This window comes from Gopherus evgoodei, chromosome 6 (assembly GCF_007399415.2).
Source record: "Gopherus evgoodei ecotype Sinaloan lineage chromosome 6, rGopEvg1_v1.p, whole genome shotgun sequence".
Lineage (NCBI taxonomy): Eukaryota > Metazoa > Chordata > Testudines > Testudinidae > Gopherus > Gopherus evgoodei.
The window spans coordinates 53271440-53289174 of NC_044327.1; the positions used below are offsets into that span (position 1 = coordinate 53271440).

Sequence of the window (17735 nt, forward strand, 5' to 3'; positions counted from 1 at the left end):
CAGTAAAGCTGCCACACCAGTGACATAGGCTGTCAGTTACAATGATGCACACCTTGTAAGTAGATCCAAACTGAATATAATAGTAGTTCATAATTAAGTGTAGTAGTTCATACAAAAGCTGTAACCATGAGGAACTTTGGCCATTTCCACTTCTACAGTGTACTTCATTTCACAAAGTGTTGTAACAAAAATAACTTCTTAGAAACTGTAACGATAACTTAATCAAACGTTTTGCATCACTTTATTGGATATTCTGTGTTGGGTTTACAATTTATTACTATACTGTGTGTTGGCTATTACAATACTACAGTGGGTATGTGTATTACAGAAACAGTCATGAAATGTTTGGACCTGCTTATATATTTTACAAAATGAACCAAAAAAAATACAATAAAACTGCATCCCAAGTGGGTAATGTAAACGATTAAATTATAAAGTCTTTTCTTCAAAAATCAAAATACTTAAATGAAAAAGGTTTATAAAATGTAATAAAACATAAATTACATTTAAAGATCTGTACATGATTCATCTTGCAAGAAGAAGCACAAAAACAGCATCCTGTACAATACTGCTTATTTTGGTCTTCTAAAATTCAAAAATCCATTTTCACTAAGAAGGCAGGAAACTAACAAGGTTTTACATGCAATCTAGCACTATCCTCACTAAAATCAGGTGAGTTCATAACCCTGCAAAAAACTTTTTAAATGTAGAAATGTGTATCTTAAGCTCTTTTCTGTACTTGACAACCAACATGCAATATAAGTTGGATTGTTAAGTTAGTGCACAGCCTCTCATGTGTCTGCTTTTGGTTAACAATGTATTAAGGCTAGTTGCTGCTAAAAATATGCAGCAGTGAAGGAACTCATTCACAGAAGAAATCAACTGATCTCATTGGAAGTTTCTGCCATAGTCATTCTCTTTTTTCTCACGTTATGTTCCGTTTCCCTAATGTTCTGCCTATGTAATACAAACACGGAACAATATTCTTAACTTGTTTTTTTCTGATTTAAAAAATAAACATACAATCTCTTGTCCATTATATCAAAGAGATAAATACTATATGCTAAGCTGTCCATCACATCCAGGGCACTTCTTCACACTCAGAGCAATGCTGCGTGCTACTGTAGTTTGACTCCTTTTTCTGTTATTGACTTAAGCACAATTCACTAAAATTACAATCACAGATCATGATATACATGATGTGCAATGCTACTCCGCAATATGTTGCACAGCAACAGTACATTATAGTAAAGCAGCCTCCCTCAAGAATGGTAATCAATAAAAAAATTAGAAACAGCAATTCTATACCATCATGTTTGTTGCCATCAGATTTTTGCAACAATCAATAAACTTGGTATATCCTTACTGATGCATTTTATTTTATTTTTAGGTTTGGTCAACTGTGGCTAAAAAGTCAGATCAAAATGACTGATCTTAAGTCAAAGGGACTACAGTCTCCAACTGCACTGAAGTGATGTGAAACTTTCTCTTAGTAGTGAGTCCAATTTCATTAGGCTTCTGATTGAATCTCTGCTTCATCCATCTGAAGAGTGTCATTATCCCCCAGTAATTCTGTTTCTGGTACAGAACCCTCCTCTTCCTCTTCTTCCTGGACAGGTTTTTGGGCTATATCTTCTGCTCCATTATGTGTATCATCTGTACTCTCAGAGAGCAGAGCAGCCCTGTCTGCCACAGATGCATTGGAGGGTGCTGTTGTTACATAGCCTGTGCTGGTAGAACCACTCCCACTGTGATGGGAGCCTGGTTTTGGAATCATCTGTGGAGGCATTTGCTGTGGAGCCATTTGCATTGGGATTTGGACAGGGTAAAAATTTGGCAAGTAGGCGCCATATGCTGGCATCGGTTGATAGCCATTGACAGGAATGTAGAGCTGAGGAGGTGGGACCATTGGTCTGATCTGCCCTTTCATTGGTATGAACTGTGGTTGAGGGAAAGCTTGAGTTTTCTGCTTTGGTCCAACATACCTAGCATTGCTGATATTACTAACGGGGCTTGTGCTGAGAGAACTTGTTTGTGTGGTGTTGCTTGCCCCAGAGGTTTGTGCTGAGCTGTTGTAATTAGAAATGTTTCCCCATGTTCTTAGTCTATTGTGAATATCTTTAAATCTTGGTCTTCTGTTGGGGAATTCATTCCAACATTCCAACATCAAAGTGTATATCCATGTGGGGCAGTCATCTGGACACGGCAAAACCTGTCGATTCCTTATCATTTCAATGACATCCTGGTTAGAATAACCACAGTAAGGCTGCAGACCATAGCTGAAAATTTCCCACAGAACAACTCCATAGGACCAAATATCTGAATCAACAGAAAATTTGCCATACATGATAGCCTCAGGGGACATCCATCGGATAGGAAGAAGGGAATTACCCATGAGTTTATAGTAATCAGCAGAGTAAACTTCCCTGAAAAGGCCTAAATCAGATATTTTCACATTAAGCTTATCAAATACCAATATATTTCTGGTGGCTAAATCCTTGTGAACAATATGATGACTTGAGAGATATTCCATTCCCGCAGCTACCTGAGTCACAATGTGAAAAAAATCTGCTGGTTCCAGAGCTGATTTTACTGTCTTGTCATCATCAGTGCTGCCAACATCAGAATGGGGAGATCTCATAACTAAAAACTCATGGAGATCACTGTGGGAACAATAACTAAAAATCATGCTGATGGGCTGTTCTTTTGTCACTATTCCCAGCAAGCAGACAATATTTGGGTGCTGTAAACGTGATCTCATCATTGCTTCATGTTTGAATTCTTCCCGAAGAGCCAATTCTGCTTTGTCTTTGAGTGTTTTGATGGCAATAGCTTGTGTCTGTTCACCGGGCGTTGTTCCAAAGAGATGCCCCTTGTAGACTTTTCCAAATCTCTCTTCCCCTAGCTCTTCCATAAACCTCACAGTAGACAGATTGATCTCTTTAAGTTTAGTCTGGAAAAAAAAAATCAAGGTAATTCCTAGTGTTTTATAACACTACAATTCTCTTTTAAAAGACAAAACTAATTATTATATGCTACCACAGGATGATGGTTTTGTCAAAATTAATTTTCCATTTATATTGTTGTATATTCAACTAGATCTTAATTTTACTCATAACCCTGAAATGGAGGATATCATTATCCGAAGTCCAAATTTAAATGTGTTGGAAGGTGAGCATGATTATTTCAACTGATAGATACAAAAGAGCAACCATATTTCTGCAAGTTGAAAAGATTATCAATTCTGGGTAAAATTGGTAGCTTTAGAAACAAGGGAGTACTTGTTTAACCATAGGACAATCAGACACTGTGTGGACTCCCCATACAGCTTTAACATTAAACCTTATTCCTTAATGGATTCATAAAATTAATACACAGTTTGATTCAACTGGCAATGTTTATTCTTTCAGCTGACAGTTTTCTGAACAGTTGTTGCCAACTGTACCAAATTGTGTATTGTCTTTTTGAACTAACATCGAGTAAATACTAGGATAAAAATTCTACTTTAGATCTGAACAGAATTCTAACATGGAGACCTTTTAATTAGCCAGAAAATCATTCATATTCTGGAGGTTAAACTATTGACATTTATCAAAAATTTTAAAAAGTCATTTTGATTGTACTGTCTTCTGAGGTACCCAGGCTTAGAAGAATATTGTACACAGACTTTTCCATATCCTCTTCCCCCAGTCCAATGAGGGCTTCAGCATTTTGGAAACCTAAGTAGAGTAATTCGGAAGGAAAATTGTTGCACATACTGCTTAAAACAAGCAAAATTACAAGCCATTACGGGGCAAAATTAAGAATAAATCAGAAATATCAAGATTTCTAGTCACTGAAGTAAGAAGTCAAAACAAAGAATGACTAGGAGTGCCAGTTACACATACAAATACAAACTACATAGAAATATTTTTGTATTATTGAAAACTGTATTGACTGTTGACATGGGTTCTCAACTTTGGGAGATACCCCCAAAGGACCTGATTTTCGTTAAGTTGGGTGCTTTGTAAACACTCTGAAAATCAGGCCTTTTACAGATGCCTCAAGTTGGCCAAAATGTGAGGCATTCAAAACCATGACTTTTTCAGAATCTTGGCCTTTAAAAAGTCTGCAAAAAATACCTGTTTGTGCTGATTAATAAGTGGCATTTCCATGTCCTGACTTGGAGATGCCATCAACTGGCGACGTTGGGGTGTAGCAGCAGATGCCTTTTGTTTGTTCCTACACATGCAGACCAAGAAGAAAAGGCAGGCAATAACCAAAGGAATGGCTATGCTGGGAACCAGAATGTAGAGGATCCCCATTTTGCTGTTGTCACGTGGACCTGTTGGGATTTAAATATTTATTGTTTTCAGGTGATGTTGTTTTTTTAAAGTATTCAAAAGCAAAGGATATTAAAAACACTAGTGTGAATATTGAGACTTATCTTTAAACAAAAGAAGCAAATCACATGATTTTAAAACAGAAGTTACATTCTAAGTACAGGCTTTTAATTCCATCAGCCATAAACTAGTTTTCTGTCAAATATTTCTGAGAATTAATGTTGAATGGACATGGCAACTAGTAGGTTCAAGGATACATTATGAAATCATTGGATCCATTTCATGTATAGTTTATTTTACATCTGAAGCACTATTATTGAACTTTCCCAGTACAGAAACTGCAGAATACAGATGTTGTGCAATTGCATCAACTTGCTTACTGGATAAAGTACAGTGATTAGTCTTCATCATTACACATGCAGGCATGCAAGCAGAGTGATCTCAATGTGATAAACTGCAGAGCCATATGACAAACTGTCCTTATCATCCAACTTTAACCCTTTCATCAGCACTTTGCCCACTAATTTAACTCTGCCAACACTACTGTGTTAGCCCATAAAATGTGGAATTCTCTCCCCACCTCCAAATTATTTAGATACCATTGAACACTTTGGTATCAAAGCAGTCTTGTTTCCCAGGCAGGTGAAGATGAAAAATAGTGTCAATATATTTAATAAAGGCTCTCTAAAGCATTTCTAAAACATTTTTTTTGTAAAATATGTGGCATATACAGAGTACAGGACAGCATGGTATGGTACATAAGCTTTTACTGGCACTCATTTGGGATACCTTATGAAATTTGTGACTATGCCATTTCTGAGTGCTTCCCTCCCAAACTCACATCAATAAAATCTTGATAACACATCATCATGTAATATACTTTTCTTTTTAAGTCAAATCAAGAAAAAGTATTAAAGTGAGGTAAACCAGAAATTTTACATTTTACAGTTTTAAATTTTTAAGTACTGCCTGTCTGTAATGAAGCAACGCTTGTGAGGCTTTTACTTCACACCTATTGCAGCAGGATTGTGCCGTTCTCCTTGTTCTGCACAGTACTGAGCTCACCTTTGGCGCTCAAACTAACAGTAATGGCTCTAGACTGAATTCTATGCTAATGCACTGAAGTGAAAGGGACTGTACTAATGTGTCATTATAGGGCAGGACTCCATTGGGTTAACTATAACTAGGATGGCTTCTTGCTAATACTAATGCAATACTGATTCATGGGCATTTTCATTACTTTGTATTTAGTCTAGATGATTTATTTTAAAATCATGATCTGTATGGAGCCTTTGACTCTATGCTTTTGATTTTGTTTCCTATAACCAAGTATAATGCTTTATCTCCCTCTACAGGATATGTGAATTATCATCTCCTTTTTCTTATGCCAAAGATGGATAAAACCGACTTTTGTTGGTTTCTTGGCTTAGTACATCCACCTCAAGACCAGACTGAGAATCTGTGTTCTCCAAACTAAGATGCCCGAGAGAGAAACAGTAGCATAATGCTGAATGGTGTTACATAAAACCAAAATATTTCTTAATATATGTTCAGAGCAACACCAACTATATTAACCAAATCAGAAACCAAACTGTATACAGAAATATGATATATTACATGCATGTAATATTGTTAATTATTGTCTCTGTTTTTTGCTCCAGAAATACAATAAATAGACAGTACAGAGTTCCAGGCAACAAACTTTGGTCTGAAAACAACATTACAAATGTGTAACCAGAAACAATGGTGCCACACTAGAAACAACGAAAACCTTAGAATTGTAATTTTCTCAATGAGTGATACTCTAACAATAAGCAATATTTAAAACTGTAAAAGCTTTAGCACAGTAGTAAAGGGGAAAAAAGAGAATACATACTACAAGACGGTACTTCACACAGTTCCATGCGTACGTTTTTATTCTGTGTAAAACACCAGGGACCATCCATCTGACTTCCAGGATTTCGGCAATATGCATGTCCACCTCCTAGCTCTGGAAACTGTGTGCTTGTCAGATCATGGTTATGAGGATGCTGGGAATTCCAATGCTGACAGTTGTGGCCTGATTTGGTGACACTAATGGTCCCTCTATAATCAGCTCCAGAGCCATTGTAACATTGGTGATCTGTAACAAAGGATTTCACATAAAATTAAAATCAATGAAGAGGACACTTTATTGCTGCTGCTCTCACATGCAGAACTTCACCCGTCAGAGGGAATGCCATGGACCCTAAGAAGCATGGGAAACTATGCTTGCTATTAGCCTCTGGAGCCAGATTTGATGTGCTTAGTTCTTCCCTAGCTCTCTTTCCCCTGATCCCAGTTGCTTTTATTTTCTCCATTCCCTCTGGCTGGTATCTTTTCCAACTCCCTGGCTGATTTTGTCTCCCTCTTCCCCCACAAACACACCTCTGACTGATTCTGCTTCTCAGCTCCCTTGGACTAATCAGCTCCTAAGTACCTTTGTATTGCAATTCAAATGGTTACATTTCATCCTAATTGACCCCAACCAGCTCTACTCCACTGCCCCTGCTGCTCAATTCTGCTGATTGCTAGAAGAGGCTGTACTGAGAGGATGGGAATTCAGACTAAGCTTAGGGTATGGCTACATTTGGAATTTCAAAGCGCTGCCGCGGCAGCACTTTGAAGTGTGAGTGTAGTCAGAGCGGCAGCGCTGGGAGAGAGCTCTCCCAGCGCTGCATGTAAACCACATCCCTTACGGGTGTAGCGTGCAGCGCTGGGAGCCGCGCTCCCAGCGCTGCTGCCCTGATTACACTGACGCTTTACAGCGCTGTATCTTGCAGCGCTCAGGGGGGTGTTTTTTTCACACCCCAGTTGCAGCGCTGTAAAGTGTGAGTGTAGCCAAGGTCTTAGCCAACTACGAATCTTGCCAGCTATCTACATATAGTCATGTTAGTCTAATGTAGCTGAGAGGTAAAACAGCATGTGAGTATGGCGATCAGTTACAGGGGAATGGAGTAGGAAGAGAAAAAGAGCAGTATATAACAACAACAATGAATCTAACCCTTGGATGCAAATATAACACCCACAGATGCATGTATCCAGTATAGCAAGGATCATTGCACTCCTAGCTTGATTTGCAGGATTAATAGTCCATATAAAAAGAATGAAAGTAAATTATCCTAAAATGTATAATTTCTTAACAGCCATTTCAAGTGAAGCTTTTGTGACCTACTTAAAGATTACTGAAATTCAAACAAAACCTACACATAGATGGATACAGAGTCTCAGCCAAGAGGCCAAGGACTGAACAGGGCAGGTGAGTGAATTCCACTCTCCCGACCCAGGGATCCTACAGAACAGAGTTTTGGTACACTGATAGTGGAATGGGGAAGCTTTCCCTTGTTTCTGGTATACTTCTTGTGTGGATACAGGCCTTTATCTTCCAGAGTTGTCAATTCAGCAGCTTTCATGATCACTCAATTCCTCTAAGCTTCCCATCTAGCTCTATATTTTGCAACACTGCAGGTTATGATCAATATTATGTATTACAAAAGGCAATCAGATCTCCTTATGAAAACATTCAGTACGACAATAAGTTTATATAGCTAGAGACACTGAAGACCATCTCATTTCAAAATCTTGTCAGTGACAAGAGAAATAAAAAAGCTCAAAGCTTGAAAGATTAAACCTTACATCTGTTGAGCCGTTCTATAGGGATCCCAATTCTTATACAGTTGGCAGCCTCCAGAGTTTCAGGCAGTGGCAGATCCTCACACTTGGGCAGTTGTAGTTGCATCAGAATGAGGGGATTGGACCTAGCAATGTTATATTCCTGCCTACAGAGATCGTTCTCCAGAACTTCACATTCATCCCGACACAGCTCCCTTGGCTTGGGGGTCCGAGAGCGCTCATCACACAGTGGAAACACAAAGTGGCAGAATGATGGGATGGCAAACTGCGAGCACTGATCAGATAAATGGGTAGAAGTGCCAATCATGGTAAATGCAGCTGGAAATAAACAAAAATTACTGAATGAGCACTAGTACACAATAAACTAAACAAAACAAATAAAATCGTTTTTACGTTAACGCAAAGCCTATCTACATTCAGTATCGGTGAGGTAGAGTGTGGGAGCTGGGCAGACAAACAATGCACAGAAAAATAGTGGAAAGGATATATTGGCTAGACTTAATGGGGCAAACCCAAGTGCTGTTGTATCTTTAATGTCCATGCAGAGTGCACAGGACCTCAGTTTCTATGGTGTGATTCAAGACACCCTTACAGAGTAAACTATATGGTACTTTATTTATTTGTCTTAAGCTAGGTCTACACTGTGGGGGGAGGGAAGGGTCTTCAATTCACCTGGCCGTGAGGACGGCAGCGAGTCGACCGCTGCCACTCCCCCGGCGACTTCGCTTCCGCCTCTCGCCGCAGTGGAGTTCCGGAGTTGATGGCAGAGCGATCGGTGATCGATTTTATCGTGTCTATACTAGATGCGATAAATCGAGCCCCAATAGATCTATCATTAGCCGCCGATCCGGCAGGTAGTGTAGACATACCCTTAGAAGAATGAAGGACTGAGCCAACCCTGTCAAGACTTGAATCTGTAGTGTCAAGGTTTCTGGTTAGGTCAAACCTGAGTTTAGATCACTAAGTCTCCGGCTTTCTCCAGACATTTTCATCAGTAAACCAGGCAATATGTATTTTCAATCCTTGCCAGAAAAAAGGAAGGATTCTGTTAACATTTGATGAGATTTTGCAATGAGAAGCCCGATTGCAAGTGCTGAGAAGAAATGCATATTGATAATCCCAAAGCACCCAATCCTATTAAGGCACGTGTCATAACTCAGTAAGGACTTGATCCTCCCCTCAGGCACTGAACGCCTACACACTGCCATTTATCTGGAAGTTTTCTTCAACCTTTTAAAGAAGAGGAGATAAATAATGATGTGCATCATGTATCTGAGGGATGAATCAAGCCCTAAATATAGAAATATTCCCCCACAAAAAAATTAACTTTGAGTTAGGGTTGTTAGACTGCTTATTCCACCAACACAAACCACAAAAAGCAAGGAAATAAGCTGTTAAATCATTCAACGCCCCGTCTATGATCCACTCATCAGTTCCTCTCTTCAGCTTCACTATCATCCTTCCACCAACTATGCCAACTTATCTCTTTCTGAACAGACAATGTGCTGCTGCTTCAGCTTGAACCCTGTTTACTGGCTATATGTTCAGGTGCTTTGATTATTAACATAGGCTTTCGTCAATTCTATTGTAAGTAGTTCTGTAAGTGTCTCTCTACTGGAGTGTGCAAGTAAGTGAAGGATTGTTTTCAGACTGCAAAACAGCTGTAAGATTGCCTGTAAAGTTTGGGAGAAAATGTGAATGTAAATGGGTGATCTAATTGTTAGTGACTGTTCAAAATTTGGTAGAGACAAGGTGGGAGAAGTAATATCTTCTACTGCACAACTTCAATAACAGGTATTACCTCAGTCACCTTGCCTCTCCAATAGCCTGGGACGAACACAGCTAAAATTCTGCAAACAACTACATTTGGTAGTAATTTTTATGTAGATATTACAGATTTCAGATCTACATACATTAGTGATAGGTGTGTTATGATCAGGACTTGGTTTTGTTGGGGTGCTTGAAGAGAACAGGGTTGGGGGTGGAGACAGCAGGGCTGAAGTATACCTCTCAGATGTGCAGGAACATCAGGAACGTGTGCTTACTGGTGCACCAGAGAGCCAAGGCAGCAGTACTGGGGAGCAAAGTATCTGCACAGAGGCCTTGGCTCTTGAAGGACTTTCTTATCAGCATTGTTGCCCTGGGGCAACCTTCCAGGCCTAATGCCTCGGCACAGAGACACTGGTTCCCCTCCACTCCAGGCCTACTGCACAAAAAGGCTCTTCCTTCTATCCTAGTGGTTTTCAAACTGCGGGCCGTGACCAAGTACTGGGACGCAGAATGTAAGGCACTGGGTCATGGTGCCTCTGGTCAGCATCACTGACTGGGCTGTTAAAAGTCCCATCAGCGCTGCTGGCCGGCTAAGGCAGGCTAGTCTCTACCTGTCCCGGCTCCGTGCTGCGCCCTAGAAGCAGCCAGCCGCAAGTCTGGCTCCTAGGTGGGGTCCACAGGGCTCTGCGCGCTACCCCCAACCCAAGCACTGGCTCCGCACTTCCATTGGAACCAGACAATGGGAGCTGGGGGAGGGGGACACGGTGACTGTGGGTGAGAGCTGCGCATCTCTGCCTAGCAGCTGGACCTGCTGCTGGCCGCTTCTGGGGTGCAGCACGGTCCGCAGTGCCAGGAGAGGCAGAAAGCCTGTTTTAGCACCCCTACTGTGCCACTGACCTGGAGCCATCTGAGGTAAGCCCAGGCTCCAGTCCCTGTCAGCCCCGGTCCCGCCCCCCCCAACCCAGAGCCTTCTCCTGCACCCCAAACCCCTCATCCCCACCCCTAACCCAGAGCCCTGGCTCCCTCCCGCACCCCAACCCCCTGCCTTGAGCCCCCTCCTACACCCCAAACTCCTCATCCCCAGCTCCATTGGGTCGTGGGCATCCATTTTCTTCAACTGAGTCGCCAAAAAAAAGTTTGAAAGCCACTGATATATCCCCTGCACATCCCTGATAAACCCTCATCTCCCCAAAGACCCACTCAACCCTTCAAGTTTCTCAATCTGCCTACTCCCCCAAAGTCTCCCTAGAAGCTATCCTCATATCCCCTAGCCGCTAGCCTACTTCCCTTATTCGCCAGGTATACTTATTTAATTCTTTTTTGAACCCAGTTATAATTTTGTCCTTCACAACATCCCCTGGCAACGAGTTCCACAGCTTGACTATGTGTTGTGTGAAGTACTTCTTTATGTTTATTTTAAACCAGCTGCCTATTAATTTCATTGGGCCATCCCCAGCTCTTGTGTTATGTGAAGGGGTAAATAACACTTCTCTATTCACTTTCTGCACACCATTCATGATTTTATAGACTATTATATACCCTCCTTAGTCGTCTCTCTTTTCTATGATGAGCCAGTCTTTTTAATCTCACCTCTTATAGAAGCTGACCCAAACTCCAAATCATTTCTGTTGTCCTTCTCCATACTTTTCCCAATTCTAATATATCTTTCTGAAATGGGGTGACCAGAACTGCATGCAGTATTCAAGGTTAGGGCATACCATTGTGACATTATGATATTTTCCATCTGATTATCTATCCCTTTCATAATGGTTCCTAACATTCTGTTAGCTTTTTTGGCTATTGCTGCATATTGAGCAGATATTTGCAGAGAATTATCTAAGTAGACTCCAAGATCTCTTTCTTGAGTGGTAACAGCTAATTTAGACCCCCATAATTTTGTATGTATAATGGCATTATGTTTTCCAATGTGCATTACTTTGCATTTAACAACACTGAATTTTCATTGGCCATTTTTTTGCCCAATCACCCTGTTTAGTGAGACCGCATTGTGACTTTTCACAGTCAGCTTTGGACTTAACTATCTGGAGTAATTTTGTATAATCAGCAAATTTCACCACTGTTTTCACTGTTTACCCTCTTTTCTAGATCATTTATGAAAATATGTTGAACAGCACTGGACCCAGTACAGATCCTTGGTGGGCCACCTTTCTCCATTGTGAAACTGACCATTTATTCCTATTCTTTGTTGCCTATTTTTAACTATTAAGTGATCCAGGAGAGGTCTTTCCCTCTTATCCCATGACTGCCTACTTTGCTTAAGAGATTAGGGATCTCATCAAAGGCTTTCTGAAAGTTTAAGTGCACTATATCGACTGGATCACCTTTGTCCACCTATTTGCAGAACCCCTGCCAAAGAATTCTAATAGATTGGTGAGGCATGATTTCCCTTTACAAAAGCTCTTCCCCCCAACACATTGTGTTTCTCTAGATGTCTGATAATTCTGTTCTTTACTATAGTTGCAACCAATTTGCCTGGTACTGAAGTTAGGCTTACCAGCCTGTAACTGCCAGAATTGCCTCTGGAGGCTTTTTAAAAAAATTGGTGTTACCTTAGCTACCCTCCAGTCATCTGGTACAGAAGGTGATTTACTGTGACAGAGAGCTGAGGGCTAGCTCTTGAGACAGCACTCTGGTCACTGTTAGTACTAATTACTAGGCTGTTGATTAATCACAGTTAACTCACGCAATTAACTCAAAAAAATTAATCGTGATTAATCGCAGCTTTAATTGCGATGTTAAACAATAGAACACCAATTGAAATTTATTAACTATTTTGGATGTTTTTCTACATTTTCACATATATTGTATTCTGTGTTGCAATTGAAATCAAAGTGTACATTATTTTGATTATAGATATCTGCACTGTAAAATGATAAAAATAAACTGTATATTTCAGTTCACCTCAGACAAGAACTGTAGTGCAATCTCTTTGTCGTGAAAGTGCAACTTACAAATGTAGATTTCTTTTTGTTATATAACTGCACTCAAAAACAGTGTAAAACTTCAGAGCCTACAAGTCTAGCATGGGACTAGATCTGGGAAGACGGACTGGAACACCTACAGCCAGAAAGGACCCCCAAAAGATGAAGGAGGAGCCCAACAGAACTCTGGCAGGGGCTTAGGCCACAATGTATTTCCAATGTGGACGTGACAGACATATACATGGACTGTGGGTTTTCATGGTTTTGTGAGTAGGCTGAGACCCTTAGGCAGGGAAGAAAAAAGAAAGTACTGTGACTACCATCTTAGTAATGGTAAGAAGGCGGCACCAAGATAAGGAGGAGGCAAAAAATGGGTCTAGTGGACATAGCTTCATTCCTTCTGCTGATAAGGTGGGAGTTAATGAAACCACAGAGGATACTTCTTGGAGGTAGGGTCAAAACTGAATGTGTACATGAAGACATGAAATTCTGCCCTATGGCATAGGTGTCCCTGGAAGTCAAGGGGACATGAAGGTGGAAACATATAGATGTAGTAGATGGATTGCCCCACTACCTTGTAGTGGACTCAGAGGCCCAGGAGGGAAGAAATACAACCCGCAGAAAGGAAAAAATGTAGAGGAAATAAATGAAATTATAAGCCACAGACAAAGTGCGGACAGAGAAATCCCCACATTGAGGTCAAACAGTTATCAGACTCCTTATCTCCAGAATCTTGGGAAGAGGATCCCTAAAACACTCTGAAGGGATGTGGGAAACAGAGGCCCAGGAGAACCAGGAGACTGAGGAGCAAGAATGGACTCCACCAGTGTTCCCTCTAATTTTTCCCACACATGAGCAGAATGAATTTTGTTACGTGCACCAATATGGAGGTGATCTGTCACACATCACCTTCATATTGCTGCACATAACAAAATTCATGGGGTGGGGACAAGGCCAAGGGGTTCAGAGTGTGGGAGGGGGCTCAGTGCTGGGGCAGAGGGTTGCAGTGCAGGAGTATGAGGGCTCTGGCTGGGGGTGCGGGCTCTGGGCCAGGGATGAGGGGCTCAGGGCTGGGGCAGAGGATTGAGGTGTGGGCTCTGGGATGGGGCTGGGGATGAGGGGCTCAGGGATGGGGCAGAGGGTTAGGGTGCAGGGGGTCAGGGCTCTGTATGGGGGTGTGGGCTCTGCGATGGGGCTGGGATGAGGAGTTTGGGGTGCAGGCTGCCTCGTGACTATGGCAGGGAAAGAGGACTCCCCCCAGCAGCACCTGAGCTGGGGGGAGAGAGGTGCCTCTCTTCACTGCAGCAGCTCTAGGGCTGGGGCCATGGGATAGGCACCCCTCCCCTGGCCGCAGCAGGGCCAGGGCTGGTTTTGGGCTGTCCATCCTCCGGCTGCAGCAGGGACGGGGCTGGATTGGCAATTGTCAAGAAGAGTAAATTAAAAAAACAAAACAAAACAAGCAAACAAAAAACAGCACAGCACATCAGCTGTATTTTCTTTAAATTACAAGAGTTGACAACACTGTGAATAACTGAATACTTCACACCACCACAAAATGTCAGACTACCACAGGTAAAATTTGCTCTTCAGTCCCTGAACAAGAGTATTTTATTCTTCAGTGAAGTAAAAATGCCTGCAAAGACCACGTTGTTTACTTCAGTGAAAAAACAAACTTACTTTTCAGTGTTAAATGATACAACAATATTGCTAATCCTGAGCATTCAAAAATCATGAGTTAGATCTCCAAAAATCATGAGATTGGCTTAAAATCATAAAAATTATAAATTTGGGGCTCGGTTTATTTGCCTTCTGACTTTTGAGTCTCTAGACGTCATGTTTACAAGCTCTTCTCCAGAGCTATAAATGCTGGGGAAAAAAAATTAAATGAAAACTGAGATTCTCAGATAATCACATGACTTTAGGAGATAAGATTTTAATTAAAAATACCTAATATTAGCTGGTTTTTGTTTAAAGTACAAGTGTTGGCAACCCTGAGCTAAATACTTCACGACACCACAAAATGTCAGACCACCAGAGGTAAATTTTACTCTTCAGTTCCTGAACAAAAATTTCATGTAAGTATGTTTTGTCAGTTTTAGCTTTGGACAGTAGGTGTCCCTACTATCCATTCACAAAGAGGCATAGTCTTCACTATACACTACACACATCTATGCAAGAACAAATTTTTTTTTAATTTTTTTATTTTTTTTAAAGAAATTGCTTATTAGTTGAGGAACAGCTAACTAGCTCAATTCCCAAAATACTAAGATATTTGCTTAAAGGCTTTCCATATACACTGAATCTTCACAACAACTGAGCACATTGCAAAATCTATAGCAATTAGTCCACAGGGCATTTAGTAAACATTTCTCAAAATTCATATACTTTTAAAATACTATTTGGTCATGACTTCTTATGATCACCTATACATGCAATAAGGGTCCAATCCTGCAGTTGTGTCTGCATGGTGGATCCCTGCTCCTGCACACAGCCACATGGAAATCAGCGGCACTCCAGGCAGGCACAGGGCTAACACCTACACTGATCTATTTGCAGGATCTGGGTGTAAGTGCTGTATCAAACTTGTTAATAAATAAAACTGACCCCAGGCCTGCACACCAAACATCCTCCCCCCCCGGCCCCCAACACCAATATTACTCAATCAGCATGAGGAAGACCACATATATATGGGAACAAATTTTGCTTGATCAAAAAGTAGCTACATTTTCTGGAAAACCTCACTGCAGCAAACATGTTAATCCTTCTCTTAAGAGATCAAATACACAGTGATGATGGTGAGCTAAATGGTAAAAAATAGGATTATGTCTGGTTTGCTTTGCTCCTTAGAGGTGTATGGATTTATCTGACTGCTCTAGCAAAGGGGCATTGGAATCAACTGTTGCTAATATCACTGATCATTCTGGTGTGGTTCTGTGAAGAAACTGAATGCTCATTTACTGTGCCGGAAAAGTAATTAAACTTTTGAACACCAAGTGTTGCTGAGCGTGTACCAAAATGGTGTTCAGAGAAAGAATTTGAAAGGGCAGAGCATGGAAAGGTCATTACTTATTTTATATAAACCAGTGTTAAATCAGAACTCTACTGGGATTTTGCAGTAAAAGGGAGGAAGCCCAAGGACAAAGTCACCACAACAGTTTTTCATTACACTAGAATGTACCTGGACTTTTAAAAATGTACTTCCATTTCAATCTATCATTTAAAATGCACCAATATAAATTACAAGCTGTTAAAGAGTCAAGTCTTTGACACTTCACTTAAGGTGAAAAATGTTTTTCACATGATAGCAGATTTTTGGCCTGTAAAACAAAGTTTTCTGAATACAAGATAGAGAAAAGGGATTGCTTATTCAAACCTTACTATAAGGGTAACTTGTCCATTAGACTTATCAATTATGTGGTAATAAAACTAGTACTGTTGACATTTGAACGGGATACTGGAACAAATTATTATTGTCCTACTAGAGGCATATAATCCTACCAGTAATTCGGTTTTCAATTTCTCCTTGCATCTGGAGGGAGTCCACGTAAATGGTCCTGTTTCCAATGATTCGTGCACATGCAATTCCTCTGTAAGGCTGACAGAACCCGTCTTCATGGTAATCTTCTCTGCAAAAGACAAGGGGATTCTATAAGTGCATCTCCAGATATCCAGCTGTCCTCAATGAATTTTTAAGAAATATATTCTTAAAATGACTTAAATCTGAAACTCTTCAGTACTCCAGGTGCTACTGCCTCCACTCTGCCTACTTTCACACCACTTTGGAAGTATTTATGGGGGCACCACTGCAAACATCTAATTCAAGAAAGAAAGTAAAAACCAAGAATAATCTCAAAGTTATATACTAATGGTAATGGGATTTGACATATGAACCTAATAAAAGCTGTTAGACTGAGACAGTAATATAGATCATGTTACACATCCTCATGCATTTCTGGCATCTGACTGCATTGAATACGATTAGGCAAGCAGTTGGTTTTTGTCTCCCACCTCCTTCTACAATTCTTTATTTCCTTAAGAAAACAGAAAATAGGACTTACTCAAGATTCATTTAAAATATGGCATAATTCTGAACCAAGAGTCGGATAAACAGAATGAAAAGAATCAGTGGTTAACTTCTTTTCTCCTCCCTTTGTTTCGATTCAGTGTTAAATTCCCCCCCTCCACTCTTCAGCCAAATTCTGATCTTCCTTACATGAATATATAATTATTATTAATTATTTGTATTATTGTAGCATCTAGGCTAAATATAACAACTTGAATGTAGTTGCTCTAGATTAATACTGGTATAATCAAAAGCATAAATTGCTTCTTTTAACTAAGGAATCACTTTAAAAACATGGGATGTCAATCTGTCTCATTTATTATCCTATTGTAGGTCACCAGCTGTTTTTCCTCTGCCAGTAATGCCAGCCTAGATCACCCACCTGTTTGTTTCTTCCACAAACATCTTCACTCTTTTTCCCATGCCGTCTTCTTATAGGTGGAAGAAATTCCCAGTCAAAATATGTAATGCCACAAACTTATCTTCCTTAAAACTCATTCCTGTCATAATATGTTCAGAAAGCTGCCATCTAATAATGGCTACGTGTGGTGAGCTAAGAACTGCACACAGTGCTACTCTGCCAAAAACAGTCCATTGTTTTTGTTACCCAATCCTATAGACAATGAGTCTGGAGGGGAGGGGAGAGCTACCTGAGAACAGAGGAGAGGAAGAAAGCTCAGCAGAGACTTCCCTGAGCTCCTCACGTTCCTCACCACAGTCCACGGATTCCTCATGGTAAAAACAGTTCATCTCAAAACCCCAAAGTAAAACAATGTCACAACGGAACATATATTCAGTCCCTTAGGAATGAGGGGAAAAACCAGTATGATAAGTATAAGTTAGGCTCAGAAGCAAGGGCTTGACTCTAGACAGAGGTAGCCATGAGCTAGGGTAGGACTCTGAAGGAAGCAGGCCTGGTTGAACGCTCTTCTGCAGGAAGCCCTCTTGTGGGAGACCTGACTTGGGGCTATGAAAGAAGACTCATGG

General features: G+C 40.6%; 1 protein-coding gene across 4 annotated transcripts in view; it reads right to left on the reverse strand.

The window, feature by feature from the left end:
• Nucleotides 1-225: 225 nt before the first annotated feature.
• The window catches only part of ROR2 (receptor tyrosine kinase like orphan receptor 2), a 224794-nt gene continuing 207284 nt past the window's right edge, over nt 226-17735 (reverse strand). For all 4 annotated transcript variants that reach the window (XM_030567110.1, XM_030567107.1, XM_030567106.1 and 1 more), the window contains exons 5-9: nt 16184-16311; nt 7977-8291; nt 6199-6444; nt 4122-4324; nt 226-2953 (exon numbers count right to left, since the gene is read on the reverse strand). In XM_030567110.1, coding sequence (XP_030422970.1) covers nt 1511-2953; nt 4122-4324; nt 6199-6444; nt 7977-8291; nt 16184-16311 — 2335 coding nt within the window. In that variant the 3' untranslated portion in view covers nt 226-1510. The remainder of the gene's footprint in view (nt 2954-4121; nt 4325-6198; nt 6445-7976; nt 8292-16183; nt 16312-17735) is intronic.